The sequence below is a fragment of the Mycteria americana genome, chromosome 14, assembly GCF_035582795.1.
Source record: "Mycteria americana isolate JAX WOST 10 ecotype Jacksonville Zoo and Gardens chromosome 14, USCA_MyAme_1.0, whole genome shotgun sequence".
In the NCBI taxonomy this organism is placed as follows: domain Eukaryota; kingdom Metazoa; phylum Chordata; class Aves; order Ciconiiformes; family Ciconiidae; genus Mycteria; species Mycteria americana.
In genome coordinates, this window is record NC_134378.1 from 11,483,747 (window position 1) to 11,501,922 (window position 18,176).

At 42.4% G+C, this 18,176-nt stretch overlaps 1 protein-coding gene across 1 annotated transcript; it reads right to left on the reverse strand.

The window, feature by feature from the left end:
• Positions 1–7,495: 7,495 nt before the first annotated feature.
• CBLN4 (cerebellin 4 precursor) lies at positions 7,496–12,700 on the reverse strand. The gene is made up of 3 exons (XM_075517314.1): positions 12,425–12,700; positions 10,501–10,617; positions 7,496–7,693 (listed from the first exon to the last, which is right to left on the reverse strand). Exons 1-3 carry the CDS (start codon positions 12,698–12,700, stop codon positions 7,496–7,498), a joined length of 591 nt encoding a protein of 196 aa, XP_075373429.1.
• Between the last annotated feature and the right edge of the window lie 5,476 nt (positions 12,701–18,176).

An 18,176-nucleotide genomic window follows, 5' to 3' on the forward strand; every position in this document is an offset into this window, starting at 1 on the left:
CTGCATTGAGTAGTTCCACCTGTACACTGATGACTACAACTGCTCTGTATAACTTTTTGCAATTGCCATGCCTGGTGCTGAATGCCGTCTCATGCAGTTGGTTATTGTTGGTCTTCAGTGCCCATAGAGGCTTCTGGTTGTCTTACCTTATTAAAAAATAAAAAAAAAAAATTTGCCTAACAGGACCAAATCGCATAGTGGTTGGTTAACTGAGCTAACACCTGTACCAATAACTGTTGAACTAAGCCAACATGTTTATCAATATTTCAATATTGATATTGATTTCAATATTTCTGGTTGGCCACAAGTCTACAGAGAGGAAAGGAATGCAGGGAGTATGTTGCCTGACATGCAAAGGGTGAACGGACAAATGTCCCTCTTCCTAAGCTTTGAAGGGACTTCTTGGCCAGACACTCAGCGCTTAGCCAGTTCTGAGCATCTAGCAAGACCACCAGAATTTGAATCTATGAAAAAGCTTAAATAAACAAATAAAATAGACTGGCCACCAACAGCATATTAGGAAGTAGTAACTGAGAGTGAAGGTGGAGTCAGGTTGTAGGCACAAAGAAAATTGTCTTTTATGTGAAAGCTGGACCCTTTCTTTTACACCCTGACCCTAAGGTGTCGAAGGTCTTCATGAAAATTTCACTGAACTTGAATACTAATATGAGCCTCTAGTGAAATCTTTAAGGCAGGTGTGCTTAACGTGATTCGGATTTTCTCAACAGAGGAAGTCTGCAGCGTTTGATCCTCCCTGAAGATGAAAACAGCGTTCCCAATGACATTAAGGATACATTCTGAAATTAAAAAAAGCAAAGTTTATGAAATCTTTGTGCGGACTTGTCGGCAGTTTTGTATGCTTTAGCAAATCAATTAATAGGGTGAAAATAAAGTTTATGTGAAAATGTTTGCTTTCTGTTAAAAAAATAAAGGAAAGAGAGATTTGGAAATACAGTCACCAAAAAAATCTGAACGAACTTCCAAAATTGTATAGTTTTTACCCAAATGAAATTCTGGTGACAAAAATCATTTTAGAGCAGTCTAAATGTTTTATGTGCAAATATTTATTTCAAAAGTTCAAATGTTTTATTTAAGTTTTAATTCTTTCCCTTTTCTGTTTGAAGCAGGGTAATCTTTCAAATAAAGAGTGAGTGTAAAATTAAATACAAAAGCTTTTTGATCCAAAACAATTCTCTCCTTTTATTTGCAAACAAAATAATTTATTCTAATGCATCTGCTTTTTGCAAACAGTAATTGAATTCAAATGGTGTTTCCTGGTAGGGAATTGTTTCAAGTAAAATTTTGCAACCTGCTGTAGGTCGGAGCATTGCAAAGGCTGGTCCGGTCTGCCAGGGTGCTTGAGAGGCTCAGCCGGGGCCGCGTCGAGCCCTGTTGTTCCAGGAAAATGCTCCGACACCAGTGCTAACCTTCCTCTCGTGAAAAGGCATCTCATTAGCGGAAACCGTATCAGCACTGCCAGGTGAGGCTGCCCAGTGGCTGTTTCTGCTACCGCACAGTGGGAATAGCCAGCGTAATGAGTTGCTATACTGTTGTACTGAGCTTCTGAGCTGGTTTGCAGGTACATGGGATAGACGCCAGAATCAATTTTGCTCCTTTATGTTTAGTTGTGTAGTAGAGCACAGATGTATCTTTATTTTAATTTGCTTTGCTACCTAATTGCATGCCTTCAACTTAAGAGAAATTTAGCCTTGCTATTCTTAGAACTTTTTCTTAAATTATTTTCAGACAGTGTTAATTTTAAAGACTGCCTTTGTTTGAGAATCCCGTATGTCCGCTGTAAACAGACCCTCGTTTGCAAAGAAAGGGATGAAATAAAACCCCAAACATTGATTTTTAAATTAAGTAAACTCCAGGACAGCTGACAGCACGCCTGACTGTCCTAACACTGCTCTAAGACTTCTACAGAGGCCCCCAACACTTGGGTCAATACAGACCCTCCATCTGCGGGCAGCTCTTGTCCCTCCGCAGAGCTTTGGTCGCTCTGCCCAGGTGCCATGGAGATCTGCCTCCGTTCAGCGTTAGGACCAGACAGCGCATTTAAATGTCCTCACAATGAGATTAGGGCACAGTTTTTTCCTTGTGTCAGCAGTAATTCAGAAATATCCATACTCTCAGCTTGTTTTCAAGTGTGTCGATGTTCATACACACACTTGCCCTTTGCACCAGAGTGCCCCAGGGATGACAGACCTGCTTTGTAGGAGTAAATCCAGGCACACGTGTAAGTACAGAGATAAAGCTGTTTTATTTGCCAATCTCCAGTGCTCTGCACTACACTTCTACATCTAGTTTCCTCCAGCAGGATTAAAAGCCATCAGATTACAATATGGTAGCCTTAACAGGATGGGTCAGTATCATGCATTGTAGAAAAGTGTTACGCATATAAGTAGAACATATTTAGGCAATTCACTGAACTGGACGATAGGTCAATAATGTACTTAGGTTAAGTCAAGTTTGTCATTTCCCCCTGCCCCCGCTTGTTTTTTTCCTCCACATCAGATACTGGCAAAAAAAAAACCAACCCTCCCCCATCCCTCTTCCGAAATGAACTTTTCTTAGATCATTTCTGATCACATTTTTTTTGCAGCTAAGCAGAACCACAAGGCAGAAGGAAAAAAGGAAAAAAAAAGGAAAAGAACCTGTTAAAAATGATGCAACTGGCTTTTTCCCTTCCCCCAAACTGTGAAGATTAAAATAGTGATTGCTTCCATCAAACGCCTTAGATCACAGCTTTCACTAAACAGACTATTCAAGCCACATTTCCATTATTCTCATCATCACTTATATAACGGTGACTGATTTTATCATTATTCTCTGTATGCATTCCCCTTAGTGCTCCAGGGTAGCAAAGGTTCCCCCCCCGTTCCTAACCAGCAACAGATAAATAACTTTAGCTCAGTGTCGAAGACAATGTCTTATCTCAAAGGAGCCTTGTCCGTCTGGACAGCAATAGTACAAAAAATATGTTGTTGTGGCATGTGCCAGCCAATAAATTCTGTCACTGGGGATCTTCATTTATTTACATTGAGTCATCTGGTTAACATTGTCTTTAGAAGACAAAGAGTTTGAATATTATAAAGAGCTCTTACAATATGAAGGGCAACTGTAATGAATTGCTAAGGTAAAACATGTTACCAACTGAGAAACCCTTATAAAAGGAGAACATATATCTGCTTCTCTGCTTCAGCCCATATTTCATGTTAATGGTTCGGCTTCCTTGTTGTGATTATGACATACTGCTTCTCGCATTTATCTTCTCTAACCTAAAACCTGCTTGTAAAAATACTATACGTACTGCAGATGTGTTCCTTTCGGGCCTTGCGAAAAAAAAAAAAGACAGAGTTGATAGCTAATTGTGAAATTCTTGGGGCATTTAAAACTGTCTTGGTTCCCTGCATTCACCTTTCTAGAAATAGACATCTACATAATATGGAAGAGGAAACGCAGCAGTATGCCATTTACTCCAAAAACTCCAAAATTTTCTGATACAAGGCATTTAAAAAATTGCCTTGTATCAGAAAAAGGATCAATCCAGCAAACTGAACAGGACCAAGCACCAGCAGCGGATGAGTTGGCACGCTGGGTACGGCACTGGTCATCTCCCAAACCCCGTCTCCATTTCCTCAGTAGTAACACTGAGGTTGCAATACTTACTCTGCCACGACCTGGCCAACGTAATTTAATTAACACTTAGAAAATGTTCAGATACTACTAGACAATGACATAACACAAAACAAATACAACATGTTGCTAAATAAAAGAAATATGTTTTCCTTCCCTATGCTTCAAAGTTAGTTTTTCCTTTTTATGTAAACACAAAACTGCTTGTGAAATTTTCAAAGCTACCTCAGTGCCTTTTCCAAAAACACTTCCGTTACCCAGGCTTTTTTGAACAGGATCGGTTTTGGCTCCACAGTCATTTGGCATACGTAGCCTAAACTCTTCATAGCAAATAGGATTCAACAGAACAGAGCAGCTTTCTACACTGGATGAATCTAGGAGACCAGGGTATTCCTGGCTCTACCAAAAACATTTACATCACCTGAGGAGGACAATATAATTCTTTTTTTTTTCCTTAGTTTTATAATAAAATATGGATAAAATAGAAATATAAATAAAACACAGATTAAAAGGTAAAAATACTGATCTCCTTTGTAAAGAGATCACTGATAATAACAATATATATGTTCTTTTCAGAAAGTAACTTTTTTCTTTTATCTTTACCACGCATTGCCAGAAAGTCTTCTTGCACGATCAACCTTTGTAAGCTACAAAGTTGACTGCAAGGTGGGTATATGTTGAAGGATGTGGGTATAGATCCTCAGCATGTCCTGTAGCCAGGATACGCACAGAGTGGGAAATTCTGCCCTCACCAAAATCAATAAGACTAGCATCATCGCATTCAACAGGATCAGAAATTCAGCTCTAACCTTTACAGTGCAGCTCAATGGAGGTTTAAGTTCTTTAAAAAAAAAATCAAACCTCTAATCTTAAATACCCTTTGAAATTTGAAGTGTCTCCTGAGCTGTTGCTTCTGAACAAGAAAACTACTGTAGCGGTAACACGGGAAGACAGAAGGAAAAGGAAGAAAAATGGTAGTTTCCAGACCCAGCTCCGTCTAGGCTAGCTTGTCTCTTTTGGGAGAAACTCCTCCTGACATAACTGAAGTGTGGGACAATACAATGAAAATGAGCTCAAGATCTGGAAAGTACCTCAAATTGTAGTCTAAAAACCACGGTCCGTTCTTATTTAAATGTTTAAATGCGAGCTAAGAGAACTGCCCATCTCCAGAGGCCACCTCTGAGCGGAGTCAGTGCTCAGCGTTGTGTGAAGGTAACACAAGCTGCTTTACAGTGACTTCTCTGAAACTTTTTTTTTTTCCTTTAACTAGCAAAATAATTAGTTAGTAATTCTGATTTTAGAGGCTGAGGAGAAAAATTTAGGACATTTCCATCAAAATGTATGTCCTTAATTGAATAACTTCCTAGACACCCTAGTTAAAGTTTAAATAACTGTTAATGACTCTGAAGCAATCAGATATGTTTTGCCAAGGGGAGATCAACAGTATATTAAGATAGTTCAGTATTATTGCTGAATGCTAAAGGCAGCTTTTAAAGATCATATGTTTACAAACTAAGGAAGTTAGATACATCTGATCATTCTGAAAAGTATACTGACACCTTTAATGCCATTTTTCTTCTGTCTGTGTAGGAACAATGTTTCCTTTACATTACATATATATCAATGGGTAAGGTGAGCTTTCAGATTTTACCAATTTTATACAAAATACTGATGTTCCCCTCTGAAATAAACTCTTATGACAAATAACCTTTTTATAATATCATGCATACTATGTGCTGCAATCCCAGGGTTTTTTAGATATACATATATATATATACACATTCTTGGGGTACAGTGGTGATACATTTTGATTAGTCATAATGGAAAAGTTTTTTCTATTTTTCAGCAATGTAAATCATTCGCCTGCTTGCCATGTCTTTCCACTTCCTCCCAAACAGCAGCATTCTGTACAGAAACGATACTGTGTCTAACAAATGACCTCCTCCTCTGACTTATCTCATAGGGCTGCCAATGTACCCACCTACCCTCCTGAAATTCCCCAAAAAATCCTGTATGTTGGGTCCAGAAAAATAAGGAATTTGGGCACAATTCTGTGCCACTGATTTCCTGACATTTTTATCAGGAGCATCAACCAGCCATGCATTAGACTTTAAATCAGTGAAATATCCATTTACAGCGGTTAGAGCAATATGATACACTGCACTTGGCTAACAAATGAAGAAACTGGAAACGGATTACCTAAAACAGCAAATCCAAGCCTAGGCTGGCTTTTAGAGAAGGTCCCAGATTGCTGGATATTCTTCCATCCACAGTGTTTCTCGAGTTTTTTAATTTAGAATTGTATCCTTCTTGATATTGCAAGGCACAAAAATCCATCGAATTCGTGTATATTTTGGGCATGAGGGATGAAGGTTTCATTAGCAGTTCATGTGAAAATCATTTTTAATTGATATTCAATTTGATTGCACTGGAGTTTAATACTGATGGCAAAACCTAAAGCACAGGTCTCATCCAAAATCCTTCGGAATCAATGTGATTCTTAACGCTAACTTCAGTGAAGCCAGGATTTCCACCTAGATGTTTTTAAAATAAAATGCATAGGTTATTTCTAGATCATTCTGATTACCTCTAGGATTCTGCTAGACTAAACTATGACAGTTTGCCTGCCTCCCAGGACAGTTTCTGTGAATCCCAAAAGCTTACACTTTGCATATAATAATTATATCCAATAAAAAAATAGCATGAAGTGACTTCCAAAATCCAAAGGTCAAAAATTCAGCTAACATATATTAATCTTTATTATGTAACAATGATATAATAAATAAGTTTATGAATTCATATGACCTGTACAAAAAGCCGAAAAGATATTGCACCAAGTTAGGTACTGGCTATTTGGATTTAATATTTGTTAAACATATGATCTAAAATTATATACAGTTGTGGAGTTAAGGCAAAACCTTTAACACAACAGAAGGTTTGAAAAATAGACATAATTACAAACAAGGGGATCTCATCTCCAGCTAATAAAGTGGTTGTGTCTAAGGAAGGAATCCCTTAGGTTTTTAATAAAGCAGTTATTATCAATCATGTTAATTAGAATTGAAGAACAAGTGTGAGATTTCCTGCAGGGCAAAGCTGTTTTGCAAAGTTGTGCCTGAATGATCACCTTTAACCCTGGTAAGGATATTTTTCTTAATGGTTATAACCTGCTCTTCTTTTTAGAAAACAGCACGTGGAAAAGAGGAATACCTTACATATCCAACTAAAATACAACCATAACCTCTTAGCTTTATGTAGGCTAGACTTGATTGTGACCAGTGACAGAGCATATATATATGGGTGAACCATCCAAGACACTACACGCAGAGGAGAATTAAAGTCAACCACTTATCAATAATAATTACCTTTCTCAAGACAATGGAATAGATCATGTCAGTTAAGTCCCAATGACAAAGACATGTATGACCAATATATCAATATACAGTTCTTTGGCAGCAACACACTAACTCTTGATTGAAGTCTGAACTCAAACTCTCCTAAATTATAGACCTGGTTGCCAGTCTTTTCATAATTAAAGAAAATCCACTTCTCCCATGAATCCAATAAGTCCAGTAAATGAAATCTGAATAAATCTTGCAGGCAGCTTTAGACTGTAACATTAAGCATAGATATTTATCGTCTGCTTTAGTCTCAATCCAAATATATTGTATTTAACCACACAAAATTCTGTGAAACTTCTGAGTAGTTCAGATGGGGTCAAAATCCATAAAGAGAATCCATATTCACCCATGAAAAACCAATAAAGAAACATCAATCCCATGATGATAAAATGATCTTCATGTAACAGAGGCAATGATGAGTCCACACCTGGATGAATGTCACAGGAAAATTGACTTTACAGGGGAAAGACCAGAAAGCCAGAAAACGTAGAATACTGCCATCCACCGACCAGATTACCTTTCTCCAATTTCAGGTAAACCTTATCCTCCTTGTCTAGATAGAGCAGGACTCCATTAGTGGCAGCTTCACGTGTGACATCCTTGTCCCCGGCAAAAGCAGAAATTACTGGCTTTCCATTTAGCATCAAATTAACCTACAAGAGAAAAACCCCTGAAAAGCTCTAATTAACAGAAAAACATCAAGAAGTATCACTGAATATTTACTACAGTGTAAGAGGTCTGCTAAGGTCCCAACCTTCACTGCTTTTTTTGTTGTTGTTGTTGTTGTTTTAAACTAATAATTACGTTTATTTGGAGTGTACAAGCACATTCGTGTTTCATGGGCTTGACCTGCCGTCGGTGGGACACCGTCCACCGCGTGCCACGGTCAGCGTGTGAAAGGTAACGCGACATTGCTTTCGTCTGTTGCTTGGGCACCTTCCCTGTAACTCTCTCGTAATACGGAACTGTGAGCTAGTACCTCAGTTTGTTTCACTTTGCCTACCTCACAGGTGATTTAGGCACGCGCTAGCAAAGAAGACATTTTCAAGAAAGTTAGGCACCCAGAGACGCGACATGGGCACCTAATGAGATGTCAAAGGTACTGCAGTAGGCTGGGAGCTTACACTTCATTGAGAGCAAAATATATGTCCCTTCCATTACGACAGCAGCTTAGTTTTAAAGTCTAGAACAGACCTTTAGCTTTATGAACCACTGCACTGTGTTTTGGAAATGACTCCATTTTTCTATAAAACACTTCTGAAAGTCAGCACAGCCTCTGCTCTGAAAGCAACATCACACACACACTCTGTAAATAAAGATGGGCAGGGGCTGGGGGAATGGACAGATCCAGGCATTTTTCATTTCCCCAATGGCAAACTATTAGCTTTCTTCTGCTTTTTCTTTTTAAGCAGCTATAATGCAGTCACAGAGGGGTGAATTATGAAATGCTTATTCATATCAAGTATGCTGGCCTTGCATATGCTCCCATTAATTTTAATGGGAGTCACCGTGGAATAAATTAGTACTCAGCATAAGTCAGGGCAGCAGAATCTGGCCCTGATTTGGGATTCGCCTATCTGGGAAATCCACTTAATCAGATGTCCCCAGGGAACCAATTTCAGTTTAATGATATTTAATGGCATTAACAGATGTTCCAGGGGCATAGTAATATCACTTATGTAGGAAGCCTTCAGGTGATTTAGTGGGGTTTAAGTCTGCATGTGGCTGAGACTCAAGCTGGTTTGCTCCACTGCAATGGCTTTCGGTCCTCCCCCCTAGTTATCACACATGCAAAAAAAGGGGCATCAAGAGTTTACGCATTGCTTGCTTTTGGTTTATCTCACTCCTTCGGTACCATCTCTCTAGGTCAGGTTTCCCTGCGGATCATCTTACAGTTATTTTAATCACAGCAGAGGATACATCACAGGTTTGCCTCGGATGGTCTCACATTAACTGTGCCAAAATGGAGCCAACCAAACCCATCCATCACTTCAGGAACTCTTGATCTATGAAAGATTTCGAGTCATGTGGCAGGTTGTAAAAGTCCCTGTTACAAGCCCCAGACTCCCAGGTTTGAGTACCTGGTACGTGAGGCACCAAAGTCTGCACTGGGCTTCCAGAATCCAAGCCTTGACATCTTTCTTGGCAATACGTCTTTTAAATACAATGAAGCTGGCTGACATACAGTCATTCTAGGCCATTTCAACCTTCAGCTTTTAAGAGAGTGAAAGGAACAAAGTTTGAGCATATTCAATAGCTTATAAGCTCATTATAGAGATTTTCGTGAGGTCAGTATTTCATCCAAGACTTTTGTCATTGACCTGAAAGGAACCATGATTTCCTGTTGTAAACTGAAGGCGAATTTCACCAGGGTCATGAAGGTATCTTGCACCAGCTTTCTCTGCCATCTCTACCATTTACACTTTTCTCAGGAGCTTTACCGGCAACCCAAATCCAGAGCTGCCACGAAGAAACGGCTGATCAGTCCTGCAGAAATCCACTTCATCTCAGCCTTGTACACTGAAAGCCATATTCAGGAGCAAGACAGATCAGGGGGAAAGCATCAAATACTTCTATGAATCTAGTGGTCTCATGGGTGGAAACAAGGGAAGCCACAGATGTTATTCCAGATCTAGAAAACCAGTATGTATGTCACAGAAATTGCATGACCTGGCATGAAGATTAAGGAATGTACTTTAAGGAATTTACTGTTGGCTCAGCGCGGGGGTGTTCAGGAACTTAGAGGCTTTTCCTCTAAGCTAGTACATACTTACATTTAATTGGGTAGTTCAGCTGCTATTATGCTACAGAAGAAAGTGCAGAATCACTCCTCTTTTTTTTTTAATATATGACACATCTTTTATGTATTATATGGTGAAAAAAAGTTTAAACTGCTATAAAGGTTCCCTAGAAGACATCCCTGTAGAGATATAACCTTCCAGTGTAGTATAGAACAAGTAGACCACCTTAACTAACCTTGGTCCGTAGCAGAGTGGTGTCATAAACAGATACCTGGCATCGTGAGCTGTCAGGCAGGTCACAAAATGTTACAAAAATAATCAAATCTGGTACGTATCCCCAGAACTCCTGCATTCAAGACAGGGAGTTTAACCTGTAGCAAAATATGACTCTTCAATAGTATTTATGCAATTAAGTGAAATTTAGAGCTCTGTTTTACTCTTGGATGATTCATTCTGTTTAATACTTTATATCACCCCAGATATTCAGTTCTTATGGTATAGAAGTGGAACTATGGCAATTTATCCGAGGTGAGGATCCTGCTTTATTACAGCTGTTCAGTTTAAATGCATTCACTCTACTGCTAGGAACTCTACACCACAGGTTGCTTTAAACTAAGCTATTTTTCCTTCAAAGTGTGTTAAATACTTGTTCAGTCAAGATCCTATTCTAAATAAACAATTTAAGTAAAAGATTTTATAATCATACTTGATCAACGTACCTGAATTGTTTGACTCTGATAGACTTTAATTACGTGAAAACTGAAACTGTAAATTCCTTTTCTTGGTGCTACAAAGACAGACTCCAGCGTGAAAAAATTGCCCACATTTACTAGGATCTACAAAAAAAAAAAATAGCATGGGAATTAGTACAGGTATTCAGTGCTAAATAACAAAATAGAGAGTATTAACTTTAGAAAACATTTACCCATGGAAATTTTTTAATCTACATCTATTCTGTTTTATTCAATATCCCAATTAAGTTGGAATATTACTCATCAAATGGATATTTAGTTATATTTATAGTACAACTTTATTATAAATAAACTAGGGTGGAAAATATTTCTTACATTGCTGCTTACATTGCTACCTTCAAGACCTTTCTTCTATACATGTTTAGAGGAGATTAAGAAAAGGCATTTTTGTTCATCATTCCCCAAAAATGACATCAAAACACTAATTCAGGGAGTGGCATACTGCTTTTGGCTAAAAAGCAATGGCCAAGTCAACACCGTCTTCCTGGAAGGCTCAAGCTGTGAGGAAGGACGTATGTGAATGATAGAATTCATTCACCAATCTATAGTCAGACTGAGTTACTGAAATACCTGGCATATCTGAGCAAAAACTGGCTGTGAGCCTTTGCTGCTTTATTTGTTTTTGTAAGCACTAATAATAATTTGGGTTTGATTAAACGGAGACAAGTAACAGAGGGGAACATATTAAATGAGCGCATCGTCCATATGCTAAATATCTTCTTTCATGACTACCTTTCTCTTTCTTTCCACTTAGTTATGCTTTATCTTTAATTGATATTTTCAGGCTCCTTTATGCCAGACACAGCCCTAGAAAGCCACTAGGAATGTCCGTGAAGTTAGGGTAATTTGCATTGCTAGCATTAAGCTACGTGACATATCCGGCTTCAGTTGTCACAACAATTTACTGTTCATTATGGTACGGTATAGGAAGCAAAATAACCATCAGTCTCAATTCCCTTGGACTTGCCCTAGGACAGGAGCTGGTATATGAAATGTGCCCTAGGACAGGAGCTGGTACATGAAATGTGTCCTGGCATCCGTATGTTAATATTAGTGACTGAGATGAGAGGGGCTGTGGTTGTTACAGAAAAGTTAAATTATTTTTCCTCAAAATGCGGTCTTCTTTCCCCTCTCAAAGGCTGCGCAAGCCGTCTAAAATCCACGCAGGCTGCTTGCACCTGAGAAAACCCTCTCCCCCAGCCCCCCAGGGCCGCGTCCTCGCCCTGTGCTGGGCGAGGGCTGCCCCTCGGATGCTCGCACAGCCCCGGCTGCCGCCCCCGCCTCTCCCGGCGCCCGCGCCCGCGGCGCAGACCCGCGGAGGCCGCCGGGGACCCGGGCAGCGCCGCCGGGCCCCGCGGCACCCTCGGAACTTACTTGGCCCCGTCCTCCGCGGAGGCCGGCGGGGCCGGAGCTTGCGGTGCCCGGGGAGCCGTGCGGAGGGGCCGGCGGCGCACGGCCCCCGCGGCCCCGACGGCGGCTGCCCCGCACGGGCGGCCGCCCCCCGCCGCCGGCCCCGTCCCCGGGGGGCAAGCGGGACACGACTGCGGGGCGGGAGATGCGCTCCGCGGGGGCGGCGGCCCCCGGCTCCCCCCGAGCCTCCAGCCGCGACCTGCCCGGCCCCTCCGTTTCTCCAGCTTTGGGGTTGCGGGGGCTCCGCGGGGGCTGCCCGCAGGCAGCCGCCCCCTGCACCCCAACTTTTTGCCGGAATTCAGGAAATGGGCGAAGGGAGGGCGCGGGGGGTGGGGGGCATCGGGGCGAGCGGGCGGCGGCGGCGGCACCTGTTGATCGCGCCCGGCCGCGTCCCGGCGGGGGGCACGGGCACACCCCGGCCCCGCGGGGATCCCCCCCCCGGCCCCGCCGGGACCCCCCGGCCCCGCCGCCCGCCGCTCACCTGGTCGAAGTAGATGATGCGCGTCTTGTTGCTCATCTCGGAGGGCTCGTGGTTGGTGCTCCTCACGGCCGAGAAGGCGACCTTGGAGTTGGCCGCCCGCACGGAGATACCCAGCGGGGAGGAGGACGAGCCCTTGGCGTCGGTGGCCGGGTTGGAGTCGCAGACCACCAGGCACTTGCCCTCCAGCACGATGGGCTCCGTGTCGTTCTGCGCCCGCGCCGCGGGGCCGCCCAGCGCCAGGGCCAGCAGGACGGCGGGCAGCAGCCGCCAGCCCATGGTCGGCACCCGCGGCCGCCCGCGCCGCCGCTCCGCGCCCCGCTCCGGCCACCGCGCCGCGCACCAGCGGGAGGCACCGCCGGCAGCAGCGGCAGCCGCTCCCCCGCGCACACAGGCGCGCACAGGCGCGCACACAGGCGCGCACCCGCACTCACACCCGCACCTCCCGGCAACGCCGCGCTGAAAGTCTTCTTTCCTCCGGCTTCTCCTCTCCGTCTCTTCTTTCCTCTCCTTCTTCTCTTCTCCTCCTCCCCCCGCCACCACTTTGTGCCTTTTTTTTTTTCCTTTCTTTCTTTCTTTCTTTACCCGGGTCCTTTCGCAAGCTCGTTAAAACACGCCGCCAAAAGCTGCCGAACAAAATAAACACTTTCTGGTGCCCCCTTTTCTCCCCTCTCTTCACATCAAAAAAGCTAGTGAGAAGGGGGAGGTGGGTGGGAAAAAAAAAGTCCTCCGGTGAATTATTGACGAGAGAGAGGAGAAGAGAGAGGTCATGAAGAAATAAAACCATTTGGCGTTGCCATGATTGCCGCTGCTGGCTCTCTCTCCCCTTCGAGCTGGAGATCCAGGATGCTCTGAGTGGTGGAGTGGAGAGGTGGTAGCTTACCCCAAAGCTGCCAGATCCTGTGTCTGATATCACTGCCGGGGTGCTGCAGGCTCCACTTCTCTCTCTCTCTTCCCCTCCCTCTCCCTGCCACAACCCCCCCAAAGAGCTATGTCATAACAAACCTGCCCAGCTCTCACCTAGCCGGGCAGATACGTCGCTTTGCTGCCAGAGACCCTCCTCTTGGAGGTGCCCCCTACACAGACACACACGCTTGTCTTCCCGGGCAACTTCTTAAGCAGTTACAAAGCCAAAGGGAAAGCAATAAAACATTGCACCGTCCTCTCTTTTCAAAAGGGGGGGAGGGGGAAGAACTGCAGCCCGGTTGAAAGGCAGCAGCTACACCTGGAGGGGTCTCCCAGGGCACGGACCTCCTGTGCGTGTATTTGTGGCTTGCGTTTGGGCATGACACCCCGACCCTGGGCACGCTGCCGTTGGTTCCCCGTTACGCAGCCAGGAGGGAAGCAGCCCTCCTCAAAGCCAATCACTCAGACACTTAGATCACTGATAGGACTTTACTGACTGCTCTTTGAGGTTGCCAGGTACCACCTCATGGTGCTGCCAAATGGCAGCTTCTGGTAATGTTTTGAATAGACGCCTCTGTCTAGTATTAATTTCTTTTTTTTTGATGTGTGCTGAAAGGATTGGAAGACTGAGAACCTGTACCTTAGCTTAGTACTCCCACATATTTCAGGATTATTAAAAACATGACTGGTTTGGTGCTGCTGATGGCTTCTAAAGAAGATCCTTCCTGCATCACCCAGTCCCATTTGAAATAGTCTCATGGTGAAACCTAAGCCCTCTTCAGGGACTGGCAGAAATGATACAGTGCTCCCAGAAGCAGAATTAGCTAAATAGATTTCCATCCAAACCAACAACAAAGTGCCAATAGTTTGTAAGAAATGGAGCACATGATTTTTAGCTAGATACCTTTCAATACAACAGGTTTTTTTGTGCCTCTAACAGCTTTGCAACAAATATGTCCCATGTCAACCATTAACCACCAGCAGCCTTCATTCGCTTCTTGCCCAGAGGCATCTCTATCTGGGTGCAGCTTTTCTGCCTTCAAACCCAGCTGGGAAAGTGCTGGTCTGTTTTGGAGCTGTGAATGCCAGCACATCTTGCTGCCTCCCATTCTGTAGAGGAAGAGGCCTGGGAAACAGATAGCTCACACAGCACCTCAGCTCCACGTGCTAAGAAATGCTGGCCATAAATCTGGACACTAACAGACAAAAGAAATTAAAGAAGCAACAGGAAATTAAGAGGAGGAATAGAAAGCACCCAAACCCACTCTCTACTGAACACCAAGGCTTTCTGCAGGCAAATTTGAGCTGGGACTGTTTTTCAGTTGATGTGGAGAACTGAGGGTGAAGCATTAAGTCTACAGAACTCAGCAAAGTCTTTGAGAAGCCATAAAGCAGCCAAAAGTCCTCTTCGCTAGCAACAAATACAATACTCTCTAAAATTCAGAAAGCCAGACTCAAATTTTAAGGAATCCCATTGGTCAGATGAGGTAAAAAGAAATTTTACTGTTTTCTAGGAATGCATCAATATCCTCTTATTCAGTGACACCAACAAAGCTGGATAGAAGAGTCAAGCTGAGAAGTACCACTTGCTGTAAACAAGGAAGGGAAAAAAGAAATAGAGCAAATACTTGCAGCACAACTTTGTCCCTTTTGTAGAAATTGGATCTGCAGATTAAAAGCGTTATGCCAATGCATAGGAACACCTGTCTGGAGGACTCTTGCAAAACAAAGCTGTATGAAAACAGGAAAAGATTTTGTGCCACAATATTTTGTAAATAAGTACAAATGTATAAATAATTCCACACTATTTCAACAGCTTGTGCTTAAAAACTCTTCTGTACCTCATGCTGCTGAGTAGCCTTTTAACACTGCACAAATAACAGCAAATATATTTATACCGTACATAAATTTAGATTGAAATTTGAAACTGCTGACAATTTTGAAAGATCAATCATTTGTCAGAGATTAAAAACTTTACAATAATTTCAGACAAGTTGTTTTAATTTCATTTTGTTGTAGACAATGATATCAACTGTCTAGTGGGGAAAAAGTGGAAAAACAAGAAAATAGCCAAAACTCAGATGAAGAAACTGAAAAAAGGAAAGTAACATTAAAAACCCACCTTATCAGCAAGACAAGGTATAAGCTGAATCAGATTTTTCAAACGTTGACTTTCCTGTTTCCTTGTCTGCAGGTGCAGGCACCTGCTAAGTCTGGCCTGGCAACACCATTTTCCCGTTCCACTTCTCTCACTAGAACCTAAGGACCTGTTCTGCACAGAGCAGACGCAGAAGCGCAAAGTCAAGATGAGAAACACCTCTCACTCCTGTGCTTGTCTCCCAGAGTTGTGCCTACATTTCTGTGCATGCAGGTTACTTCAGCTGTGTGAACAAATTAGTAAGCAAGTATGCAGCTAACTAATTACAGCCATTTGTGAACACAGTTACTTAATTTCAGAGCTCAGTTGCGATAAAAGTTAAATGCAAGTTAGGAACAAATTTGCACACGTTTTGCATGCAGTTATAAACCTTCTTTTGAGATCACAGTCCGCAAAAGCTAAGTGCTCCTCATCTCATACAAGCTATTCTGGAAAAATCAGAAAATATAACAAAAATTCTCTTAGAACTACCTGTCAGTCTGCACAGATAACATAAGACATACATTAATGATTAACATCATACTTCTCATCACCTACAAAAGGAGACTGAAGTGGACTCTGTCCTGCAGCGTGGATTACATTTTCAGTGTGGATTACATACAAGAAATGCCAACAATTTCCAAAAATGTTTTGGCAGATGGCATTAAATTTTGACATCAGTGGTATGCTGATCTGAAGGAAGTCCAATTAATGAGGCTGCTAATAAAGAGAACATGAAGAAGGGATGAGATTCTGCCCCGGTATTTTGCCCGCATTTATGCTAGGCACATGCCCGTAGGTGGTTCCAGTCTGAACCTCCTATTTTATTGGAAAGACCTTTACATTGCGGTGTCGGAGAGGGGAAAATCTCAGACACTAGGGCTCCTACTCCTGTCTTGGTGCCTTTGACTTAGGACATTTTTACTTATTTACGAAAGGGTATGGACAAACTCTTTTCATCATTTCATCATTTTCTTTTCCATGTGTGCAACATATTCTAGAGTACTACTGACTCTGATGTAGTAGAGTAGTAGTAGTCTGTAGTAGAGTACAGTAGTACTGGCTTGATTATAGCTCAGTAAAATTAGCAACTTTTATGGAGTTGACGGAACGGGACTGAGCAGAGGCTGTACAGCAGCGCTGGCCCTTGTCTGCAGCAGCTGGCAGGCACCGGAGGACGGCGGAGCTCCCTCCCTTGTGGAAACCAGCAGCAGCTCAATCAGAAATTTTATTCCATGCTTGGAACTGGAAGGCACTATGTTTCAGTAAAGTATTCTCTTCCCAGAAGGGTAACCAATATTGAGATTTCAGATGACATTTATTAACAATATGAATTCAAGAGATGAATAAGACTATTAAAACTTTTTCCTTAGCAATAAGCCATTTGCAGGATGGAGAGAAGGCAGCAGAATAACAGGACGAGCAAAATTCGACACAGCAGTCACGATTTCACAGCCAAGCCCTACAAGCACAGAGGAAATCGTAATAAATTTCCTCTGCTCTGTGAAAAAGAAAGCAAAATAGATGCCATCAGGGAAAGTGCATTTGGGGGGTGAAAGAGCTGAACTGAAAATAAAAATTGAATTCTTCCTGGAAGTAAAATCAATATAACTTACAATAAAGTTAGCATTCTCAGACATTCAAAAGTAAGCATCACACTCAATGATGCTATAGATAAAGTCTTTTTTGACCGCTCAGACATGGCACCCAATCACAATTCAGAGAGTAATGGTGGCAGTTAAAACAAATTCTTGGAGGCAATGGTGCAAGCCCTTAAATGGAGACCAAAGCCTGCCATCAATAATTTCCAAGCTGATAACTGGGCTGTTACAGCTGATCCTGCAGCCAGTTGCATGAAGAAGGCAGGGCCTGATCTTGGCCACAGGGAGCCCACGCATCGACCGGTGTGGAGCTGCTGGCATGACCGTGAACTTGGTTCACATGATGCTCCAAGAGAGACTGGATCTATACATAATACACATAATCCAGCCTCAAATCCACGCCTAAGACTGAAGAGCCCCCATCACCAAAGTACCTGAACCATATCACAAAATACCTCCTCCTTTTTTTCCCACCCACACAGCAGGAAGAGAGCTTAAAGGATATTAGCAACAGTGTTTGTTTGGGTGGTTGGGCTGGGTTTTAATTGCTGAACAAAATGAGGGAAGTTTGCTGGGGATGCTGTGGGAAAGACAAGTTGAAAAGTGAAGTTTGCATTTAATTCATAAGCAGCAAGGTTAATGATCATTCTTATTTTATCTGACAAAGAATTTCTTAGTATTGATCCAGCTCCCTCTAACAGGGATTTTTTTTTTTTCCTTCCTCTGAAAGAAAAATGAGTAAAATAAATAGCAACAATGCTCAAGAATGGAAATTCAGTTAGATTAAACTCACTGTTTCTTTCTCTTTCCGGATACATAGTGTGAAAGCCTAAAACCATCTCCAGCTGCAAGTATTTTGCCCTTTCACAGGGAACTTTCTGCACCAAGGCAGGCTTGCTAGGTGTTTTTCTGACAAAGGGAAGAGCCGCAGGGAGAATAAGGAGAAAACACCATGTTTACATTTACATTTTCTTTTACCTCTTGGCTTGTAAACCTGCATTAAATACAATTTCTGTATCAATATTTCATGATACCTTTCAAATCTCTTTGGAAAAAACATCTTGCTTTGTGTAATTAGTCATTTGCCTTACAAAAGGGAGAAATAATCTGC